This window comes from Lynx canadensis, chromosome C1 (genome assembly GCF_007474595.2).
Source record: "Lynx canadensis isolate LIC74 chromosome C1, mLynCan4.pri.v2, whole genome shotgun sequence".
Lineage (NCBI taxonomy): Eukaryota > Metazoa > Chordata > Mammalia > Carnivora > Felidae > Lynx > Lynx canadensis.
The window spans coordinates 96,859,612-96,881,485 of record NC_044310.1 but is presented as its reverse complement, the minus strand read 5'-3'; the positions used below and the strand labels follow the sequence as shown (position 1 = coordinate 96,881,485).

General features: G+C 37.8%; 1 protein-coding gene across 2 annotated transcripts in view; it reads left to right on the top strand.

Annotated features, from left to right (window-relative positions):
• PTPN22 (protein tyrosine phosphatase non-receptor type 22) overlaps nt 1-20,383 on the top strand; it is a 60,753-nt gene extending 40,370 nt beyond the window's left edge. For both annotated transcript variants that reach the window (XM_030326817.1, XM_030326816.1), the window contains 8 exons: nt 769-852; nt 1,008-1,054; nt 3,374-3,401; nt 7,004-7,087; nt 7,336-7,451; nt 8,649-8,679; nt 13,539-13,616; nt 19,552-20,383. In XM_030326817.1, the coding sequence (XP_030182677.1) occupies nt 769-852; nt 1,008-1,054; nt 3,374-3,401; nt 7,004-7,087; nt 7,336-7,451; nt 8,649-8,679; nt 13,539-13,616; nt 19,552-19,616 (533 nt within the window). In that variant the 3' untranslated portion in view covers nt 19,617-20,383. The remainder of the gene's footprint in view (nt 1-768; nt 853-1,007; nt 1,055-3,373; nt 3,402-7,003; nt 7,088-7,335; nt 7,452-8,648; nt 8,680-13,538; nt 13,617-19,551) is intronic.
• The last annotated feature ends 1,491 nt before the right edge of the window (nt 20,384-21,874 follow it).

The following is a 21,874-nucleotide window of genomic DNA, read 5'->3' as shown; positions in this document are numbered from 1 at the left end:
AGCTTTGTAACAAAAATGTTTTATCTGGATTTAGTTCCTTCTCTGATTATTTTATATACTTTGATCTTGTTTTATAATTTAAAGGATTTTGTTTTGTTTTGTTTTGTTTTGTTTTGAGATACCCACAGTATCTTAGACTTCTCTGAGTACCATCAGTAAAAACAAATCTTAGCTTTAGGGATTGTAGTGGCATTGACATGTGTGCCACCTGGCGGCAGTTTCTTGTAATAGCATTTGAATTTTTCTATACAAATTCTGAATTTTTCTACAGAAAAATAGAAAACGCTGTTACACCATCGTTTTGTAAAAAGGAAAAAAAATACTTATTCTTTACTGTAGAATAAAGAACGGATACTAACACATTTATAACTCTACCTACTCTGTCACTGAATCCTTGGCATGTTTCAAAGTGCTATATCATCCTTTATTGTATATTCTATGTAAAACAAAAGGGTTGTATAGAAAACAATTCAAAACTTCCTGAATCAATATAACGTTTTATATTTTCTTGACTGGTACTCAGTGACTCAATCAAAATATTTTTGGGCTTTTAAAAAAAGTGTAAATTTTGAAGCAACAGCAAAACCTCCTGGGTTTGCAACTTAAATAAAATGGGAGAATTTATCTTGCTATCTCCTTGAGTAAACACATACCAGCTCAACTGTTGTAGCGATGTTTGATGGAATTTACATTGCGATTAGAACGTAAGAATTTCCTTTGGATTTTTCTAATTAAAAATTATGATTATATTTCTGACATTTTGGATAGCAACTTCTCCAAGGATAGATGATGACATTCCCCCTCCACTTCCGGAACGGACACCTGAATCTTTTATTGTGGTGGAGGAAGCCGGTGAGTACGGTTGAGTTAAGTGTAAAATAAAGTGTGGATTAACTAGATTACCTCTCAGGTCCTGTTGATGGTCTGTGTGCTATTGCTAAGTAACATTTGCTTTCTAAAAGAATGACAACACTCCTAAGAATTGGACCATATTTACTTTCTTTCAGGAGAATTTCCACGGACTGTTCCCAAATCCTTATCTTCAGCTGTGAAGGTAATAATTGGAACATCATTAGAATGCAGTGGAACATCTGAGTCAAAGAAATCTGATGACTCTGTGAGACTTAGACCAACTAAGGTCGATAACTTTTTTTTTTTCCCTACTCATTTGGATTCAACAGACTGTAGTCCTACTTCCTGTATTTTTAGCACCTATCCACTCAGTAAGCACTAAGCAGGTACTACTTGTAAAGCAACGTGCTAGAGGATGTGGGAATAAAAAGATGTATGAGACACAATTATTGGGGCGCCTGGGTGGCTCAGTTAAGTGTCCAACTCTTGATTTCGGCTCAAGCCATGATCTCACGGGTTAGTTCGAGCCCCATGTTGGGATCCATGCTGACAGCACGGAGCCTATTTGGGATTCTCTCTCCCTCTGTCTCTGCCCACCCCCACAAATAAATAAATTAGCATTAAAACAAAGACACAATTATTGCCCTTAAGAAACTTACAGGTTGGAAGTGACTAAGGATGACTTAGTGAAAGAGGAAATATTTGAGCTGGTTCCCGAAGGACAGTTAAAGCAAAAATAAATGTTTCGTAAGTAGGTAGCTTGTTCCTAGTAGTCATTTGGTAGGCTGTATTATGTTAGCTGTGATATCATAGGGTAGAGAATAATTTTTTGAGTGACACGTCCATATTACTTAAGATAAAGTTTTTGGAATAATGCTCCCCACTTCTGGAAGAAAAACCTACACTTCAGTAATCTGTTGTGCATTTATATATTCTATGAACCAACTACCTTAAAATTTCAGAGATCAGAGAAGTAATTAACTAAACAAACATTTCAAAGTGCCTACAACTGCAATGCTGGCAGGCAAATATTCTCTATCTTTTTAATTACACTTTGAATTTATTAGTAATTATTATTGTTAATAATCTGTCCACATGTAATAGTCTTTATCTTAACAACTCCTAGAGCCAAAACAATCACTCCTTTTCTAATGTCATGAAGTAGTTTCAATTTCAACAATTTACCTCCCGTTAAATTTCCTGGGAAATGTGCTGAATAGGAAGGAAATAAATTTAAAAAAACGATCAATTTAAGACCAATTACTGTGACATATAAAAATCACTGTAAGGTTTGGAAGGGGATACTTGCAAACGATATATTCGATCAGGGGTTAATATCCAAAATATATAAAAAACTTACACAACTCAACACCAAAAAAAACTCAAATAATCTAATTTAAAAATGGGCAGAAGACATGAATAGACATTTTCCCAAAGAAACATAGAGATGGCCAACAGACACATGAAAAGATGCCCAACATCACTAACCAGCAGGGAAATGCAAATCAAAATCGCAATGAGCTATCACCTCACACTAGTCAGACTGGCTAAAATAAAAAACACAAGAAACAAGTATTAGCATATAGAAAAAAAGGAACCCTCGTGCACTGCTGGTGGAAATGCAAACTGGTGCAGCCACTGTGGAAGACAATATGGAGGCTCCTCAAAAAGTTAAAAATAGAATTTCCATATGATCTAGTAATTCCACTACTGGGTATTTACCCAAAGAATATGAAAATGCTAATTCAAAACGATATATGCACCCATATGTTTACTGCAGCATTATTTACAATAGCCAAGATATGGAAACAACCCAAGTGTCCACCCATAGATGAATGGATAAAGAAGATATGATACACACACACACACACACACACACACACACACACACAGGAATATTATTTAGCTATAAAAAAGAATGAGATCTTGCCATTTGTGACAAAAAAGAGGGTATTATGCTCAGTGAAATAAGACAGAGAAAGACATATGATTTCACTTATATGTGGACTTTAAGAAGCAAAACAAACAAGGAAAAAAGAGACAAACAGAAAAACAGACTCATAACTATGGAGAACAAACTGGTGGTTGCCAGAGGGGAGGAAAGTGGGGAGATGGGTGAAATCAGTGAAGGGAATTAAGAGTATACTTATCTTGATGAGCACTGAGTAATGAGTAAACTGTTGAATCATTATATTGTGCACCTGAGACTACTATAACTCTGTATGTCAATTATACCTGAGGTTTAAAAAATAATAAAACATTTTTAAAAAATTCATAAGCTGGCTTTGAAAAAAAAGAAAAAGAACAAAGAAATTTACAAAAAGAAAATAGAGCACTGTAAGAGTTAAGGATGCCTTTTCATAATTCAGTGAGTGCATTTATAAATTTGTAAAATAGGATCATTTCGTAACTGTCTCTGGAGGTATATGAAATATGATTTCAAAAATGTCTTTTATGGCTTTGAATTTGTAAATTTGTGTACCTATCCTTCTTTCACTTTTCCTTTCTTTCTTTTTTTTAGAGTGTAAAACTGCGGAGTCCCCAGTCAGGTAAAAAAATTTCCCTTGGCTTTAGATGACATTTAGCCCTAAGAATTTATACTATAGAAATGACTCATTAAGTTTAGGGTAATTCACCTCAGGAGATGACATAGTTCCCATAATAGCTACCACTATTTATTGATTTATTTCTGATTTTCCCAGGCTAGGAGTTTTGTTTTGTCAAGGGCAAGGTAAACACAGGGTTTTAGAATTCTGTTCCTTCATATATATTCCTCAGAAAAAAAAAATACCTCTTTCAGATAGAATCTCTTAAAGCTTTGAAGCATTTCTGTTTTATAGGTTTTACCATTGTTAGAAATGTGATTCTTTAGATCTTTAACTTGCTGTGCTTTTCCAGTACTTTCTTGAGCTTCGCTTGTTTCATACATCGAATAACAACATCCACAGCTAACATTTACTGGGCATTGATAGGTAGTTTATATACATTATAAGATGTGGTAGTTGCCCTTAACATATTTATTCATATGAACATATTATTTAAATATGCATAGGTTGTTTAACATTGAGATTAATGAGCACAGGCTTTGGAGTCGGAGAGGCTTTAGTTCAAATCCTTAGCCTACCAGTAGTTATCAAGATGCATAACCTTGGTTAAATTATATACTTCTTTATTGATTTTTCTCATGTATAAAATGAGGATAAAAGGACTCATTTCTTAGAGGATTTTTGTAAGAGTTAAGTGAGATAATGCAGAAAGAGCTTTTAACAGTGGTTGTCAAATAGTAAGCTCTCGTTAAATGTTACCTATTATCATTTTTATTAGATAATTACTAAATGAGCAATTCCTAAGTAAGTTCAGTATGCTTTATACAGTGTTAGAATAGGCAGGATATATAAGAAAGGGTACTGTTTAATGTTTATATGCAAATTGGGTAGACAAAATTGATACTTGGAACCATTAACTGATAATCTGTGTGGCACTGATTATAATCACCAGGAGTCTGGAAAAAGGGGAGGTATCACTGGAGTGGTTAGGAAAGGCTTCACTGAGTAGAAAAAAGAAACTTAAGAATATAGTTAGAGGAAAAAGGAGGGGATCAGGGTAACATTCCAGGAGCAGGGATTGGGATAACATTGATTTCAAAGGTGGCAATAAGCATTATGAGCATAGAGAAATGGTGAGTAGGTTAATTTAATTGCACTAGAGGATCTATTTGGGAAATATGGAAATAAATTTGGATGGATAAAATGTGGAAAGATTGTAAAGGATTTTGTTTATTTAATTCTGAAGGATTTTTTTTATTAATTTTTTTTAATGTTTATTTTTGAGAGAGAAAGAGAGAGAGACAGAGTGCGAGCAGGGGAGGGGCAGAGAGAGAGGAACACACAGAATCCGAAGCAGGCTCCAGGCTCTGAGCTGTCTGCACAGAGCCTGATGTGGGCTCACCAGCCTTGAGATCATGACCTTAGCCACAGTCAGCTGCTCAACCGACTGAGCCACCCAGGCGCTCCAATTCTGAAGGATTTTTTTAAATGTTTATTTATTTTTAAGACAGAGAGAGATAGAGCATGGACAGGGGAGGGTCAGAGAGAGAGGGAGACACAGAATCTGAAATAGGCTCCAGGCTCTGAGCTGTCGGCACAGAGCCTGACGTAGGGCTCGAACCCACAAACTGTGAGATCATGACCTGAGCCGAAGTCGGATGTTTAACCGACTGAGCCACCCAGGCATCCCCCAGTTTTTAAGGATTTTAAAGTTGATGAAATATCCAAGTCAAGGAAACCTTTACAGAGGGAAAGCCGATTCATGGTAGCCAATCTAATCCAGGAAGAATGGGGAGTGACTGCTAAATGGGTACAGAGTTTCTTTTTAGGGTGATGAAAGTGGTCTGGAAATAGGTCGTGGTAATGATTGCATAGCACTGTAAATGCACTGTCATTAATGGCAAATTTTGTTATGTGTATTCTATCATACACACATAGAGCTAGGCAGAAGAATTTCAGTTTAATGCGACAAGTAATAAGCATTGTAGGTTCTTCATCAGGGTAGAAAAAAGATGAAAATGGTATTTTAGGAAGATATTTGGCAGGATATCATTCACTGAAAGTTCGTTTTAGTTCTCAGTGTGTTCCCTAATGGCAAGCTGGAAGATGATAAGCGACTTCAGGGTAGTTATCAAATATTTATTAAGTGCCTACTATATGCCAGGGATTGCACTAGGAGCTGGAAATAAGCAGTGTACTTTATTTTGCATATCATCCAGCGTATAAAAATAAACAAGAGAACTTGATTTAGAGACAAATCCTAAGGCTAAAGAACCCACAGACTAGAGACAGGTAAAACTCTAGCCTTGAACCACATTTTCATTTTCGAAAGACACTACTATACGGGGCACCTGGGTGGCTCAGTCGGTTAAGTGGCCGATTTTGGCTCAGGTCATGATCTCGCGGTCTGTGAGTTCGAGCCCCATGTTGGGCTCTGTGCTGACTGCTCAGAGCCAGGAGCCTGTTTCAGATTCTGTGTCTCCCTCTCTCTCTCTGACCCTCACCCGTTCATGCTCTGTCTCTCTCTGTCTCAAAAATAAATAAACGTTAAAAAAATTAAAAAAAAAAAGACACTACTATAATTATACTCAGTACTGTATGATATTATACACTATTTGTATCTTTAAGCCTCACTTTGTGGGAAAATAGCTCTATTATTTAAAATTCTTTACATCATGGAAAATTTCAAACACATTTTAAACATACCATAATAGCATTATCACACCAATGGAATGAACAATAATTCCTTAATATTAATCTAATATCCAGATTTTATTCAATTTTCTCAAATTGTCTCAAAAATGTTTTTTTACAGTTGGTTCATTTGAATATGGATTCAAAGACTACACACTGCATTTGGTTTATAGATTTGTTAAGTCTTTTAAAATCTGTAACAGTTTTCCTTCCTTTTTATATTTTCTCATGCCATTTATTTGTAGAAGAGCATGGGTCATTTGTCAAAGACTGCAGATATTCCAGATTTCCCTGTTTGTATTCTCATGGTTTTATATAGCATGCTACTCTATCCCCAGGATTCTATGTAAAATGGTAGTTAGAACTAGAAGCTTGATTAATTTTAAGTTCAATTTCTTTGGAAGAATACTGTTCTCTCCCCCCCCTTTTTAAAAAATGTTTATTTTTGAGAGAGAGAGAGACAGTATGGGGGAGGGGAAGAAAGAGGGGGGAGGGAAAGGGAAAGGGGGAGGGCAGAAGGTGGAGGGAGGGGAAGGTGGGGGGGGGGACAGAGTATCTGAAGAGGGCTCTGTGCTGACAGCAGAGAACCTGATGCATGGCTCAAACTCATGAACCATGAGATCATGACCTAAGCCTAAGTTGGATGCTTAACCAGTTGAACCACCCAGGTGCCCCTGGAAAAATACTTTTCTACGTGAGCTAAAAGTTTTCCATGAATCATAGTCTCCTTGGCTAAAAAACTAGAAGAACAAAATTCTTGAGGTTCCAGTTATTGTTTGGTCATTTTTTATTTGCTTGTTGTGGGTTAATATTGAAAAGTTGGAAAAGTTATACAACACCAAAAAGGGATTTTGACTTATAACTTTTGATTGATGGATTTGTTTTGTTTTGTTTGCATTCTCTTATCACAGATCTACATCAAGATCGGTCTTCTCCTCCCCCACCTCCACTCCCTGAAAGAACCCTGGAGTCCTTCCTTCTTGCTGACGAAGATTGTAAGTGGAAGTACATTCCTCTCAAAAAAGCTATAAAAATGAGACTTCTAACAGATTAACAATAAAATAGGACCTAAATTGAAAAGGCATAAAGAATGGTTAAACAAGAGAAAAATAATACATTAAAAAAAAACCCAAAATGTATTGTAAAAATAATGCATAAAAAAGCAAAGCTAAGAATTACCGAATATATACCTGTACATAGCCCAAAGGCTTAAAAAGCTATGTAACAAAACATTTTTTTTAAGGTATGCAGGCTCAGTCTATACGGACCTATTCTACTAGCTGTCCTAACACCATGGAAAATTCAACATCTTCAAAGCAGACATTGAAGACTCCTGGAAAAAGTTTCACAAGGACTAAGGTAAAGAAGATGGGAGTTTTAAGAAACATGCCAAAGGCTTTCCATTTCTGACGGTGTTCATACCCTCCACCTTTCCCCTGCTGCCAGAATCAAGAGGGAAACTAGATTATTTATAAGAGCAGCTGATTTGGAAAGACAAGACTGATAATCATTAGGGGAACTGATTAAATAAATCATAAATCAAAGTATATGCATATAATGAAATACTATATAGCTAAAAAAAAGAATGAGGACTCTAATTTATTAACTTTTCTTTAAAAGGTAGAAAATATGGTCTATATTTGTAATATGTGTTCATAAGAGACTCTGGAAAGATACATAAGGAACTAACAATAATGTTTATCTGTGGGGGGAGTGTTAGAAACTGGGTGGATGGAGAACAAAGATGGGAGCATTTTTTACTACCATATTTTGAATCATAAATGAATGACTTATTTTCAAAAATTTAAACAGAAATTGTCCAAAAAATAATGTATTAAATATGTATTATATAGAAGAATACAGTTTCATTATGTATTAGGAAAACAGAAATATCATAAAGGATATCTACCTGCCATTGAAAAGACTACAGGTAATCTACAGGTAATCTCCTATCTGAGAAACAACATGAAAATATAAAAAGAACAAAATACCATGGAACAGATTAAAATAAGCATGCTGAGGCAATGTGAAGAAAAGAAGAAATCTGGGCAGGTTCCTGGAATAGATAAGTTAGAGACTTCACCCTCAAGGAGGCTGAGTGGGTTTTCTGAGTGGAGGGAGAAGGAAGTGGTATGGTAACAGTATGGAGTGGACCTTAGTAAATTTAGTTGGGGATACGTTTAGCAAAAGTTCTCGGCTAGAATGGGAATGGCTGTGTATCACAGCTATCTTCAGAAGCCATTGAGGATTCTGGAACGGTCCTAATAAAGAAGAGAAGTGGAAACTCCCATCTTTTTCCTCTGATATTTTGAGAACATTCTTTCGAAATACATAGGGGGATTCTTATGGAGGTGGGAAAAATGGCAAGACAAAATCAAGTGGAGGCTTTGCACTGAATTCAAATAACAAGGTGGAAAAATAATTTTGTGTGTTTTGAAGGCTATTTTTAAGGAAATTAATCCTTTTGACTGCCGTCTGTATTTCTACTTGATTAAAGTATTTTGGATTTCACAGGAAAACAAGAGAAGACTAACGTTTCCCTTTTCATTTTTGTAGAGCTTGAAAATTTTGAGAAACATGAAAAAGAGTAAGTTTCTTTATACTTGTTTTTTAGAATACATACACCGCTTCCACAATTGTGTAGTTTCCCCTTATATAACCACTCTGGGAAAAAATTAACATTATTGTTCCTATACAGGGCCTTGCTGGGGCCCTGCGTATCAGACCAATCACCTCTAGGCCTTGTACTGTGCTAGGCTCTACAATGGTAATATTGGAAGGGAGTAAGGAGGGGGGAGGGGTTTCTGTTTAACAGACAGGAATAATAATACGATATTTGGCACTTTCTACCCATCCTAAGATGCTGTCATGCAAGTGTGTTATTTAAAATTCCTAGCAGTCTAACCTCAGATGTATTTTCTTTGAAAATAGTCACAGCAAAGCATATTGTGAAACAAATGTGTTGATTTAACGAAACAAGCAAAGTATTGACACATTACCATTTTTGCCAAGTATTATTAGCAATAAAAGTCTGTTGCTTTTTTTTTTTTTTTGCTATATTGTAATGAAAACAAAACTGAAAAACTCCTGAAACTGTGGGAAACTGATTATCTTAGAAATCCTTATTTACAACTAAAAGCATATAAAGCATTGTGATATACTTTTTATAAATTTGATCCACTTGGTCAATCATCAAGGACCCAACAGCTATTTGGTATTATACTGGTGTTAGAGGGAGGGACAAAGAGCACTGAGAAAACATGATTTATGGTATCGCCTATATAAGAAGGCTTACAGCTGAATCTAACCTATTTCTTCTGAGTTTTTACTCTACTTCCCTGTCAATAGACTTGTGCTCACCTGCTTTCATTGACACCACACCTGATCTTGGAAGTGAACAGATTTCTCACCTACGATGGCTAAAATATGATTGGGAAATATACTCTTTCCTCTAATGTGAGTCAAAAGAGAATTTAAACATTTCGGAGGAAATTGTAGTATAAAACAGGGGAAATAAAATAGCCCAAAGCAAAGAAGTGACGGACTTGAATAGCTAGCCAGTTTGGTTTGAAGAGCTTAGCTTATGAAACACCCAATTTTCTTTCTTAAAAAAAAAAAAAAAAAGAAAAGAAACTCTTTATATAGCTCCAACCCTATCTTGGGGATGGATATCAAACAAAGACACAGACACTTCAGGTAAATTTAGGTTGGCATAGATTCAGTATGTGGTGAGATACTCAGAGACTCTGAGTATTATTTCTGAGTAAAACCTCCTAGATCATTCTCTAGGTCTAGGCTAATTTCAATTTCTCAGCTGCCTTTATCCTCTGGTCTTTTGTCCTTAAATGAAGAACTGGCCCTTAAAATATCTGACCCTTAAAACTGATCCTGAAGCTTGGGATGTATCTGCCTGTACTTGGGAAAAATGTCGTCTTCCCCTTCCAGATGGTTTATGACTCTTGAATTCCAGATGTTCTCCCTTTAGCCTGGATCTCCAACTGGTCTGTAGTTAAAGCTGGTCCTAATTTTGATAAAGTAAGGATTCTTCACCTGTTGTTTTAAGCCAGCATTTAAACATAGTATCCATGCATTCGCTGAATATTCATTGAGTGCCTATTAAGTGCTAGGCATTCTGTAAGGCACTGGGTATATGATAGTATATAGGTATTGGGCTATCCCTCTGTGGAACTTAAGTCCAGTTAGGGATTCAGACATTAAACAAGTAAATTCACAGATACATGCATAATAATGCAATGGTGATAGATGCTGTGCAGGAAACCAAGAGGGTAATTATGAGAGAGAATAACAAAGGGGATCTATTTTAGAACGAGTGGTCCAGGAGGCCCTTTCTAAGTAATGATTAAACCTGAGACATGAAGGAGCAGCCAGCCAGCCAGGAGAAAGGTGGGGAGAGGACCCCTCCAGATAGAGGGAGTAGCAAACGTAGAAGCTCTCGAGCGTGGGTTTGGTGTGTTGTAGGAACTGAGAGGAAGCCATCGTGGCTGCAGGGTATTATGAGGAGAGAGCAATAAAGTGTGGTGACTGACAAGATGGTGGTGGTGGGGGAGAAGGTAGTTAAACCCTTATGGGTCATGTTAAGTAGTTTAGAGTTTATTGTAAGTGCAATGGTTGAAGAGCTTTAAGCGGAGATGTTACATGAGCGTTTTTTTTCTCTTTTTTATAAAGCTTATTTATTTTGAGAGAGAGAGAGAGAGAGAGAGCACAGGCGTGTGTATGCACGGGCGAGCACAAGTAGGGGAAGGGCAGAGAGATCGGGGGAGAAACAGAATCCCAAGCAGGCTTGGTGCCACCATTGCGGAGGTCAAACCCACCAACTGTGAGATCATGACCTGAGCCGAGATCAAGACTCCCACCCCCAACCGACTGAGCCACCCGGGGGGGCCCCACATGATCTGTTTTTTAAAAAGATCTTTCTGGCTGCTGTGTGGAGAGTGAATCATAGGGTGACAAGAATTAAAGCTATCAACCATGATGCCTGATGCCTACTTTTGGTGGGAAACTTTTAATTACTCAGATACCCTTCAGTTGCAAGTGATAGAAAACCCAACTTAAGCCAGCTGAAGCAGAAGAGGGGAATTCGTTGGCCTGTAACCAAGAGCTCAAATGATATAATCAGGACCCAATCTCATTCCATATCTCCACCTTTGTTTTACTCTGTGTTAGCTCATTCATAGGCAGGCTTTTACCATGTGGTTTCAGGCTTATGATGGAAAAAATGAGCTGTTTCCTGGTTGCTCAAGCAATAGTCCGATGACTAGTGCTGCTGATTGGGCCTGACTGTGTTAGTTTGGTTCATTTGTCCAACCTTGAACCAATTATTGCCAGTAGATTCTGATTAAGCAGAATCAGAATGGACACTGACCAGTAAGGAATGAGGTCAGACCTAACTGCTATGATCACGGCAATGTACCAACTGAAAATTAGCCCTAGTCATAGGTCAGTTCCTTGATCTAATGGTAGAATCAACTTCACCAGAAGTATGGAAGCTGAAAATTGGGCTGGGGTGGTTTCCTAAAGAAAAACTCAAGCTCTGTTATCAGAAGAAGGAAGAATTAACGCTGGGCAGGCCAGCATAAATATATCTGTGACATGATACAATTCTACTGAAGCTGCCATAGGAAAAAACCAAGATATTTCATTAAATGAAAAAAGTAAATTGGGGCACCTGGGTGGCTCAGTCCGCTGAGCGTCTGACTTCAGCTAAGGTCATGATCTCACGGTTCGTGAGTTCCAGCCCCGCGTCGGGCTCTGTGCTGACAGCTCAGAGGCTGGAGCTTGCTTTGCATTCTGTGTCTCCCTCTCTCTCTGCCCCTCCCCTGCACACGCTCTGTCTCTCTCTCTCTCTCAAAAATAAAGAAACATGAAAAAAAATTTAAAACAAAAGAAAAAAGTAAATTATAGGATAATCAGTCTTGTTTATATAATAGCCTAATAACAAAACTAAGTACTTACAAGTATATCAAGTTCAACCACATGGCATGCCATTTTCCAAAAACAAAAAGCAAACAAACAAAAAAAACCAAATTGCGGCAAGCCAGTATGCAAAGCAGCAATTCCCTTTGATATATTTATTTGCAGAATCTTTCGTCTCCTGTTATAAAAAAAGACAATACTCCCTCCTTTTGGTGTAATTGTTTTCTTTCTGAAGGATGTATACAGCTCTCAGCTCGTATGCATTATGGTGATGATTGATATGTCCTCAACTTTCTTACCTTCATGCACATCTTATGCGTGTCTCTCTCCTCAGCGCCTAGCCCAATGCTTGGCACATAAAAGATATTCAATAAATATATATTTTAATAGAATCTGATTAAAATTCATTACGTCCCGCAGGGCTTCATACTCAAGTACCTCCACGGAGAGGGAGGTTTTTCTCAAATTGTAACATTAGCCATGTGTTTACAAACATAGATGCAGTCCTCACGCTGCATACTGAAAATGTTGAAAACCAAAAAAGGGTGACTTTTTAATAATTTCTCCCTAATCATATGCTGTTTTTATGCAAAGTTTTATAGAAAGTTTATACAAACCTGAAATTATTATTTTTTTCACTGCTAGATAGTGCACGTGCAAAATGTGGACGATGTGAAAACTGGAGTGTTTTTAAAATTGGGCAGAAATTGATACATGAATATATTAGGGTGCTGTGAAGAGAAACATTTTTTATTTTATTTTATTTTTTAGTGTTTTATTTATCCTTGAGAGAGAGAGAGAGCACAAGCAGGGGAGGGGCAGAGAGAGAGGGAGACACAGAATCCAAGCAGGCTCCAGGCTCTGAGCTGTCAGCACAGAGCCCAATGCGGGCCCGAACTCATGAAACGTGAAATCATGACCTGAGCCAAAGTCGGATACTTAACTGACTGAGCCACCCAGGTGCCCCGAGAAACATATTTTTAAGCCTATCTATTAGTAGCTAACGTAGCAAAACAAAGCGATATAATAATGTTTTGGGGAGATTCTGGGCCTCTATAATGGGAAAAAGGTAGGCTGGAGAGTGAAGATATTCTAGGAGTAAAGGATGCTATAAGAAAAACCATAGATGAAGTCATGTGGAAAACAAATGATTTAAAAGTGTCTTAAGAGTGATGAGTGCAAAGTAAAATGAAATCAAAAGCCACAATTTGAATCCCCCCAAAGCTGTTTCACAATGTAATGGATGTTATTCCTGAATACTCTGGTGATTTTCTTTAGTGTTGGGCTTTACTATACAATCTGTTTGCAAAGAAAAGATACCCCCCCACACACACACACAAAAGAGTTAACCCATTTGTAAGTAAGCATCGGTATTTTGTGGTATTTTATAGTAATATGTTAATTTGGGAGTCTTAATTACTTTGGAGGAAATATTTCAAGTTATGTGTTCTGATAAACAGTAATCAGAGTTTGTCTTCATCTTTTCCCTTACATTTTTTCTTTTGATTCTAGGTGTCTCTAATTCTTCTCCAGCAAACAAGCCTGCAGACTCTGTTCAGTCAAATCGCTCCAGCTCCTTTCTGAATTTTGGTATGTGTGTTATTTTCCAACATAATTAAAAAAAAAAATGTTTAGGGGCACCTGGGTGGCGCAGTCGGTTAAGCGTCCGACTTCAGCCAGGTCACGATCTCGCGGTCCGTGAGTTCGAGCCCCGCGTCGGGCTCTGGGCTGATGGCTCAGAGCCTGGAACCTGCTTCCGATTCTGTGTCTCCCTCTCTCTCTGCCCCTCCCCCCGTTCATGCTCTGTCTCTCTCTGTCCCAAAAATAAATAAACGTTGAAAAAAAAATTGTTTAAAAAAAAAATGTTTATCTTGTAGTATGAACTTTAAATAGGATTCAAGGTTGATATATAGGTCCTTATATCTATATTTTTTCATGCAATTTATCTGTTTACTTTTTACCTTAGCTACCTCTTAACATCTTACCTAGGACGGAATTGCCTAGGATAGCAAAAAATAAAGCTAGGTAACCACATGACTATGTTGCCATGTAGTAAATGAATGTGACTAGCCAAATGAAGAAATTCTGAGATGCTGTGAGACTCTAGTTCATATCTAATCAAAGTTATAAAAAATACATGTGTGGTCATAAGAACAACACTTGCCATCTAATTTTATAGAACTCGTTCTACAGTAGGGGCTGAAGTATAATCCTGACAGTTTAAAGGAATTGTTTGCCCCACTGTCCCTAACTATAAACTATAAACCTAAAATGATAATTTTATGGGGTGCCTGGGTGGCTCAGATGGTTAAGTGTCTGACTTCAGCTCAGGTCATGATCTCATGGTTCATGGGTTTGAGCCCCACATCAGGCTCTGCGCTGAGAGCTCAGAGCCTGGAGCCTGCTTGGATTCTGTGTCTCCCTCTCTCTCTGCCCCTCCCCAGCGTGCACTCCTCTGTCTCTTAAAAATAAACATTAAAAAAAAAAGAAAAAATGATAATTTTATATTATTTTAAGCATCCTATTATTCTATATGACATAAATTCATACTATGTAAGATAGTATCACATATGCTATAAATATTTGTAAGGAATGTAGTAATTAGTGTAGGCTATAATTACTAAAAATTATTACCCAAAAAGCAGACCTCCCCCCCCCCCCCCGCCCCAGGAAAGGATCTGGGAGCCCTCCATGGTACCCTGGGACAAGAGCTTGAGAACTGTTGCTGTGTGGTATTGTCCTTATTTGTATTGTCAGAATTGGGTTACTGCCACATCCAGATTGCAGGTAGCAAGAAGATAAGAGAAAAATATGTAAGAGGTGAGATCTCCTCTTCTGGTCTTGAGGTATCGGCCTGGAAGTGGCAACATCGCGTCAGCTCACATTAGCTTGAGAATTTGGACATATGCTACATCTAAATTGCAAGAGTAGCTGGGAAAAGTAGTAACACTGGGTGGGCAGTTGCTGAAATACAATTCTATTCCTGAAGAACCAAGGAAAGTTCTGGTGGACAGGTAGCAATCCCTGGCCACACCTGGATTATGGTCTCCATTTCACCTTGGCAAAATATCAACTAGAATCTCTGGATACATTTTTTGGGCTGAAAAATTTTATTTGGGGGCACCTGGGTGGCTCAGTTGGTTTGACTCTTGGTTTCAGCTCAGGTCATGATCTCACAGTTTGAGGTTTGAGCCCTACATCGGATTCTGTACTGACAGCTTGGAGCCTGCTTGGGATCCTCTCTCTCCCTCTCTCTACCGCCTCCCCCACTAGCGTCCTCTCTCTCTTTCAAAAATAAACATTAAAAATCTTTATTTAGATTATATTGTCTAAGGTTTAAAATGTTAGAGAAAAAGAAGTTACTATTCTTTTTTTTTTTTTAACGTTTATTTTTGAGACAGAGAGAGACAGAGCATGAACAGGGGAGTGGCAGAGAGAGAGGGAGACACAGAATCTGAAACAGGCTCCAGGCTCTGAGCTGTCAGCACAGAGCCTGACGCAGGGCTTGAACTCACGGACCGTGAGATCATGACCTGAGGCGAAGTCGGACGCTTAACTGACCAAGCCACCCAGGCGCCCCAAAGAAGTTACTATTCTTATGAAATCATTTAGTTAAAAAATTCATACAGATTATCATATACCCCATGAAAAAAACACACAAAACTTTGTCTGGAACACAAATGTTCCCTTCCTTCCTTCCTTTCTCTCCATCAGTGATACCACTTGAGTAACTCATGACCCATCTAACTTTACAACAATCTGTGATCTAATATGAAGATAAAATATTGAAGAGCTGCCTCCATAATATATTTCTTCTCAAATATGCTTAGATTTGAATATTTACTTACTTAAAAAGCACAACTCTTTCACTGGCTCTTTTTTTTGTGCTTTTTAACGTTTATTTATTGTTTTGAGAGACATAGAGAGACAGAGCACAAGTTGGGGAGGGGCAGAGAGAGAAGGAGACACAGAATCCAAAGCAGGCTCCAGGCTCTGAGCTGTCAGCACAGAGCGCAACGCGGGGCTCAAACCCACGAACCGCGAGATCATGACCTGAGCCGAAGTTAGATGCTTACTTAACTGACTAAGCCACCCAGGCGCCCCCTTTTTTCTTTTTAATGAAGCAATATAAATTGTAGTAATAATTTACATACAAAAGTTTTTAATTTTGAATAAAAATTCTGTTTATAAACATTTTTATTTTTTCTGAATTGGCCTACATGCAAAAAAAGGTAGCTTGCTGGGGCACCTGGGTGGCTCAGTTGGTTAAGTGTCCAACTTTGGCTCAGGTCATGATCTCACCATTTCTGAGTTCAAGCCCCATGTTGGGCTCTGTGCTGACAGCTCAGAGCCTGGAGCCTGCTTGGGATTCTGTGTGTGTGTGTGTCTCTCTCTCTCTCTCTGCCCTTCCCCCACTCATGCTCTGTCTCTCAAAAATAAAATCAACAGTAAAAAAAAAAAAAGGTAACTTGCTATTGTTCTAAACTATTCAGAATTGATCAGTGAAAAAGACTGAATGCAGGTATTTCTTTCAGGTTTCAGATACTTGGTACTTACATATTATGTTCTTACTTCTATTCTCAGTTTACTTGGGTTGCAGTCAAGCTACCTGGACTGAATGGATGAGTTTGTGACTATTTGTGTGAAGCTATTTAACCTGAAATATTCTTCCTTCTATTTTCTTTTTTATCACTCAGAGGAGTAAAATGTATATGAACTTGGCTGTGTGCCTCTCCCCCAATTTTTTTTTATCATCACCATTATTAAATTTAATATTAGTAGTTTTCTTGTTTTTATCTTCTTTTCTTCTCTTCCATACTCACCTTTTCTTCTAGTTCTGGTATGGTTTTTTTTTTTTTTTTTTTTTTTTTTTTTTTGTGGTTCTGATTGAAGCAACACTTGAGTGTTTATGTGCCATGCATTGTGCTGGATGCTTTAAGAAATATCTCATCTGACCTTTTCATCAGTTCTGTAAGGTGTACAATACCCACAATTTTGGAAGATGATGGGATTAAAGGTTTAGGAATATTTTTAGTTTTCCATGTTCTGTTCTCCCCTTGCATTTCAAAGCTTTCATTGTTCAATTTGAGTGCCTAAAGTTGTTAATTTTCAGAGTGCCTTGAAAATATACTTTCATCACAGAAAAGTCCTATGTTGCTAAAGTGATAAAGAGCCGATGTTATCAACCTGCAAATCTTTTTGAAAGGATCCAGAAACAATTTTCATTGGTTCTGCACAATTTCCTTGTCCTCCTTCTTTTGAGGAGAGGGGGCAGAGAGAAATGTTTGAAGGAGACAGATAAGTAAAAGTGATTACTTTAGCTTTTCACGATTGTTTATTAGTTTATTTTCCTAAGCTTTTCAAACAATATCTTAGTAAATTGAGGGCTTTCTGGGCCGAAGTAGAAATATACCTGAGTTTTTTTGTTTTTTGGTTTTTTTTTGGGGGGGGGCACAAGTGAGCGAGGAGCAGAGAGAGAGAGAATCCCACAAGGGGCAGAGAGAGAGAGAAAGAGAGAGAGAAAAGTGGGGCTTGTGTTCACCTGAAGGGGGGTTCGTGCTCACCAGATGTGGGACTTGAACTCATGAACTGTGAGATCATGACCTCAGCCGAAGTCAGATGCTTAATGACTGAGCCACAAAGGTACCTGAAATATGAGTGAGTTTAATATAATAATTTTGTAAAGCAATAGTGCTTATTTTTCTGAAATTGAAATTTCCCAGGTTTTTTTTTTTTTTATGTGTGGTAGGTGAAAAGATGTAGACATAAGCTATTACTCAAAAAAACTAAACAATTCAAAAATGGGCAAAGGACTTGAAAAGACATATTTCTGGAAAAAGACAGATGAATGGCCAACAGGTGTGTGCAAAGATGCTAGATATCACGAATCATCAGGGAAATGCAGAGCAAAACCATAGTGAGATATCTCTTCACATGTGTCAGAATGGCCATTATCAAAGAGACAACAGACAAATGTTTGCTAGGCTGTGGAGAAAGGAGAATCCCATACATTGTTGTATGAATGTGAACTGGCGTAGCCATTACGGAAAACAGTTTGGAAGTTCCTCAAAACATTGAAAATAGATCTATTACATGATCTGGTAATCCTACTTCTGGGTATCTATCTAAAATAAGTGAAATCCTTATCTCAGAAGAGGTATCTGCACCTCATGTTCACTGCACCATTATTTACAATACACAAGACATGGAAACAACCTAAGTTTCCACTTGACAGATGAATGGATAAGGAACATGTGTTATATATACATTTCATATATATATATATATATATATATATATATATATATATATATATACACACACATATTATTCAGCCATAAAAAAGAAGGAAATCCTGCTGTTTGAGACAACATGAATGAAACTTGGGGGTATTCCACGAAATGAGATAAGTCAGAGAAAGACAAATACTGTATGTATCACTTATATGTGGAATCTAAAAAAGCTAAACTCACAGAAATATACAGTAGAATGGTGGTTGCCAGGGGCTGGGGAAATGAAGAGATGTTGGCCAAAAGGTACAAACTTCCAGCTGTAAGATGAGTAAGTTCTGGGGGTCTAACATACAGCATGGTAATTATATATTTAACAGTACTGTATTCTATACTTGAAAGTTTAGAGTAAATCATAAATGTAATCACCACAAAAAATGGTACTTATATGAGATGGAGGTCTTATCCAGCCTTAATGTGCTAATCATTTCATAATACATACGTGTATCAAATTATCATGTTGTATACCTTAAATTTAACATGTTACATGTCAATAATATGTCAGTAAAACTGGGGGGAAAAAAGGGAGCCTGGTGGCTCAGTCGGTTAAGTATCTGACTTCAGCTCAGGTCATGATCTCGTGGTTTGTGGGTTTAAGCCCCACATGGGGTTCTCTGCTGTCAGTGTGGAGCCCACTTTGGATCGTCTGTCACCCCCTCTGCCCCTCCTCCGCCCTCTCTTCTCTCTCTCTCTCAAAAATAAACACACATTAAAAAGAAACTTGGAAGAAAAGGATATTACAATCGATCCTTGAACAATTTGGGGAATAGGTATGCCCCCCTGACCCCCATGTAGTTGGAAATCTGCAAAACTTAAAATTTCCCAAAACTTAACTACTAATAGCCTACTGTTGACCTGAAGTCTTATGCTTATCTTATATCTATCTATCTATCTATCTATCTAGATATCATATGTTGTATTCTTACAGTAAGCTAATGTTCAAGGGTCAACTGTATATGCTGAGTTACTAAAGATTGTTATCACCAGGGTTCTTCATCTAATTATTACCATGAGTAAATTTATAAGTGTTCTACAAATTTAAAATGTTATTAGTATTGTTATCATTTATGCACTAACTTAATTACTGTGCCTTTATAATTTATTAATTGATCAAAGATGCTGCCTAACGTTTTGAAAAAAAAATCCATGTACTTGCATACATTATAACATGCTCTAAAATCTAAGTATTAATTTCTATATACTAAAAGACTTTTCCATTTTATTTTTGTTCCCAGGGTTTGCAAATCGTTTTTCAAAACCCAAAGGACCAAGGAAACCACCAGCGACTTGGAATATTTAACGCAACTTTGGAATATAGCTGCAAGTGCATCTGGAAATAAAACTACTGGAATACTGCTAGCTAAAATAAGTGTTCCATATTTATAATTTCAACAATGAAGACACTGTAATGTTTAATAGCAATATTAGAAAAGCCATATTCAAAGAAGTGCCAGAAGTTTTACATTTTCATCTCATTTGCATTGGGTTGGAAACTGGAAATAAGTTTGTCACTTGGGATTATGTAGAGAATGCTGGATGAGAAAGTTTTGGAATGGACTTATTTTTCATTTTGGAAGTTATTTTTATTCTACTTAAGTAGAAACTTCAAAATATTTGTAAGAATTGGATCTGAACTGAATGTCTACATTGCCAGATTTTACAATAGCAAGTGTTTCACAAATCTGATTTGTGGTTGTGGCACAAAATGATACAAAATGACTGCTTGTGACAATGACTATTCCCTGGGAGTTATTTTTGCCTAAATGGAGTATACCTTGCACATCTTCCCAAAGGTGGAAAACCAGAGTAGTAAGAAAAGGAAACGTTATAATTAAGAGAATAAATAATAATGAAAATAATTTCATAATATCACATTTCAATAATGAAAATAATAAAAGAATAATGAAAATAATTTTTGTATTTGTATATACCAACAGGATGTTCAACTACATTTCTGGTAAATTTTAACCAAAGTTCTTCAATGACCAAATCTAGAAGAATAATCAACAAAATCGTTATCTTTTGGTAGCATTTTCATTTCAAAGGTCCTGTATAAACATGTGCAACTTACATCCAACCAATCAGAGGTACTACTAGTTTAAAAAATTTTATTGGGGGGGGAAGGTGAGGGAGGGGCAGGGAGAAAGACGGAGAGGGAGGGGTGGGAGGGAGAGAGAGAGAGAGAGAGAGACAGAGAGAGGGAGAGAGAGGGAGAGAGAGGGAGAGAATATTTAAGTAGGCTCCTACTGTCACCGGGCTCTGTCTCACAACACTGAGATCAGGACCTGAGAGGAAATCAAGGGTCCCACGCTTAACCAATTGAGCTATCCAGGGCCCCTAAAAATTCTTCTACAAAATATTTTAAGAAAATCTGATTTTTCAAATCTAATTTTATGTAAAGATTCCCGAGTTCCCCTCATGATTGAACTTTTTTTTGAAACTTAGAAAAGTTTAACTTTCAGAACCTAAAATACTCAAACAGCATTTGTTCTTTAATGTCTTTCATTACAAAGCCAGATGATAGCGCAAATTGATGAAATGTTAACTGTCTATTGAAGTACATTGCACGCAATAGGTGCACAATAAACTGTTTTGTCTTTAAGCTAACTTTACTGCAGTGTTCATTTAGCTGAATCCTCCAGGCACTACTGGCATTTCTGAGTACTTCATTGTAATCAATTATTTCCAAATATCTTTATCAAGGACCAAATATAGGAAGAGAATCTTAGGGAAAATCTAAAGCGCCGATGAAGTTGTGGATGAATTTCTGGGCAGCAACATTGGTGCACAGTGACGATCTTTGGACAGGTCTGCGGTAGACACATTTCTCAAATTTATGCAACCTTATACGTGGGACATGAAAAAAAAATCTTCAAGAAGTTTAAAAACATGGGTTTTCCACCTAGGGACGGATTCAAAATAAATGACGGCCTCTACCTTTCCAGGCATTAGAGGAGATGTGGCTCTAAGGCGAGGTGCGGCGGCGCTCACCAGGCTCCCGGGCAGTTCTCGCACCTGCCTTGTTACGCGGGTACCTGTAACCATGGCAATGCCCACGAAGAGGTTAAAACATGTCTTCACTGCAGCCCGATTAGATTCTAAACCCAAATCGCCCTCGTTTTACGTATGACCAAGTTCCCCTTTCCTCTTCATTTCGTCGCTTGTCCAAGGATAAGAGGCCGGGGATTCCTCACAAAGGTTTTGAGAGGAACTAATATGAAATTGATAAGTACCTATGGAGCCCACCGACTCCGTGTATAATGACCAAGGGGGCACACACAGACGATAATGGGAACGCGCAGACAGACTTGAAAGCCACTAACATTGTTTCGGCCGTTAAGGCGGTTGGCGGCAACTCTCCGCCCAGCGGCGGTTGCGTCGCAGCCCGAAGCGTGACTCGGCGCACGCTCTCTTTCCGCTCCTCCACTCCCAGAGCCAGGGACGCGGCGGGAGCGCGGGGGAACTACCGCTCCCATGAGGCTCTGCGAGGCCCTGGGTGCTTTAAAATAGAGCTCACTCGGAGAGGCCTGCGGAGAAGCGCTGGGAACTGCCGCTTCC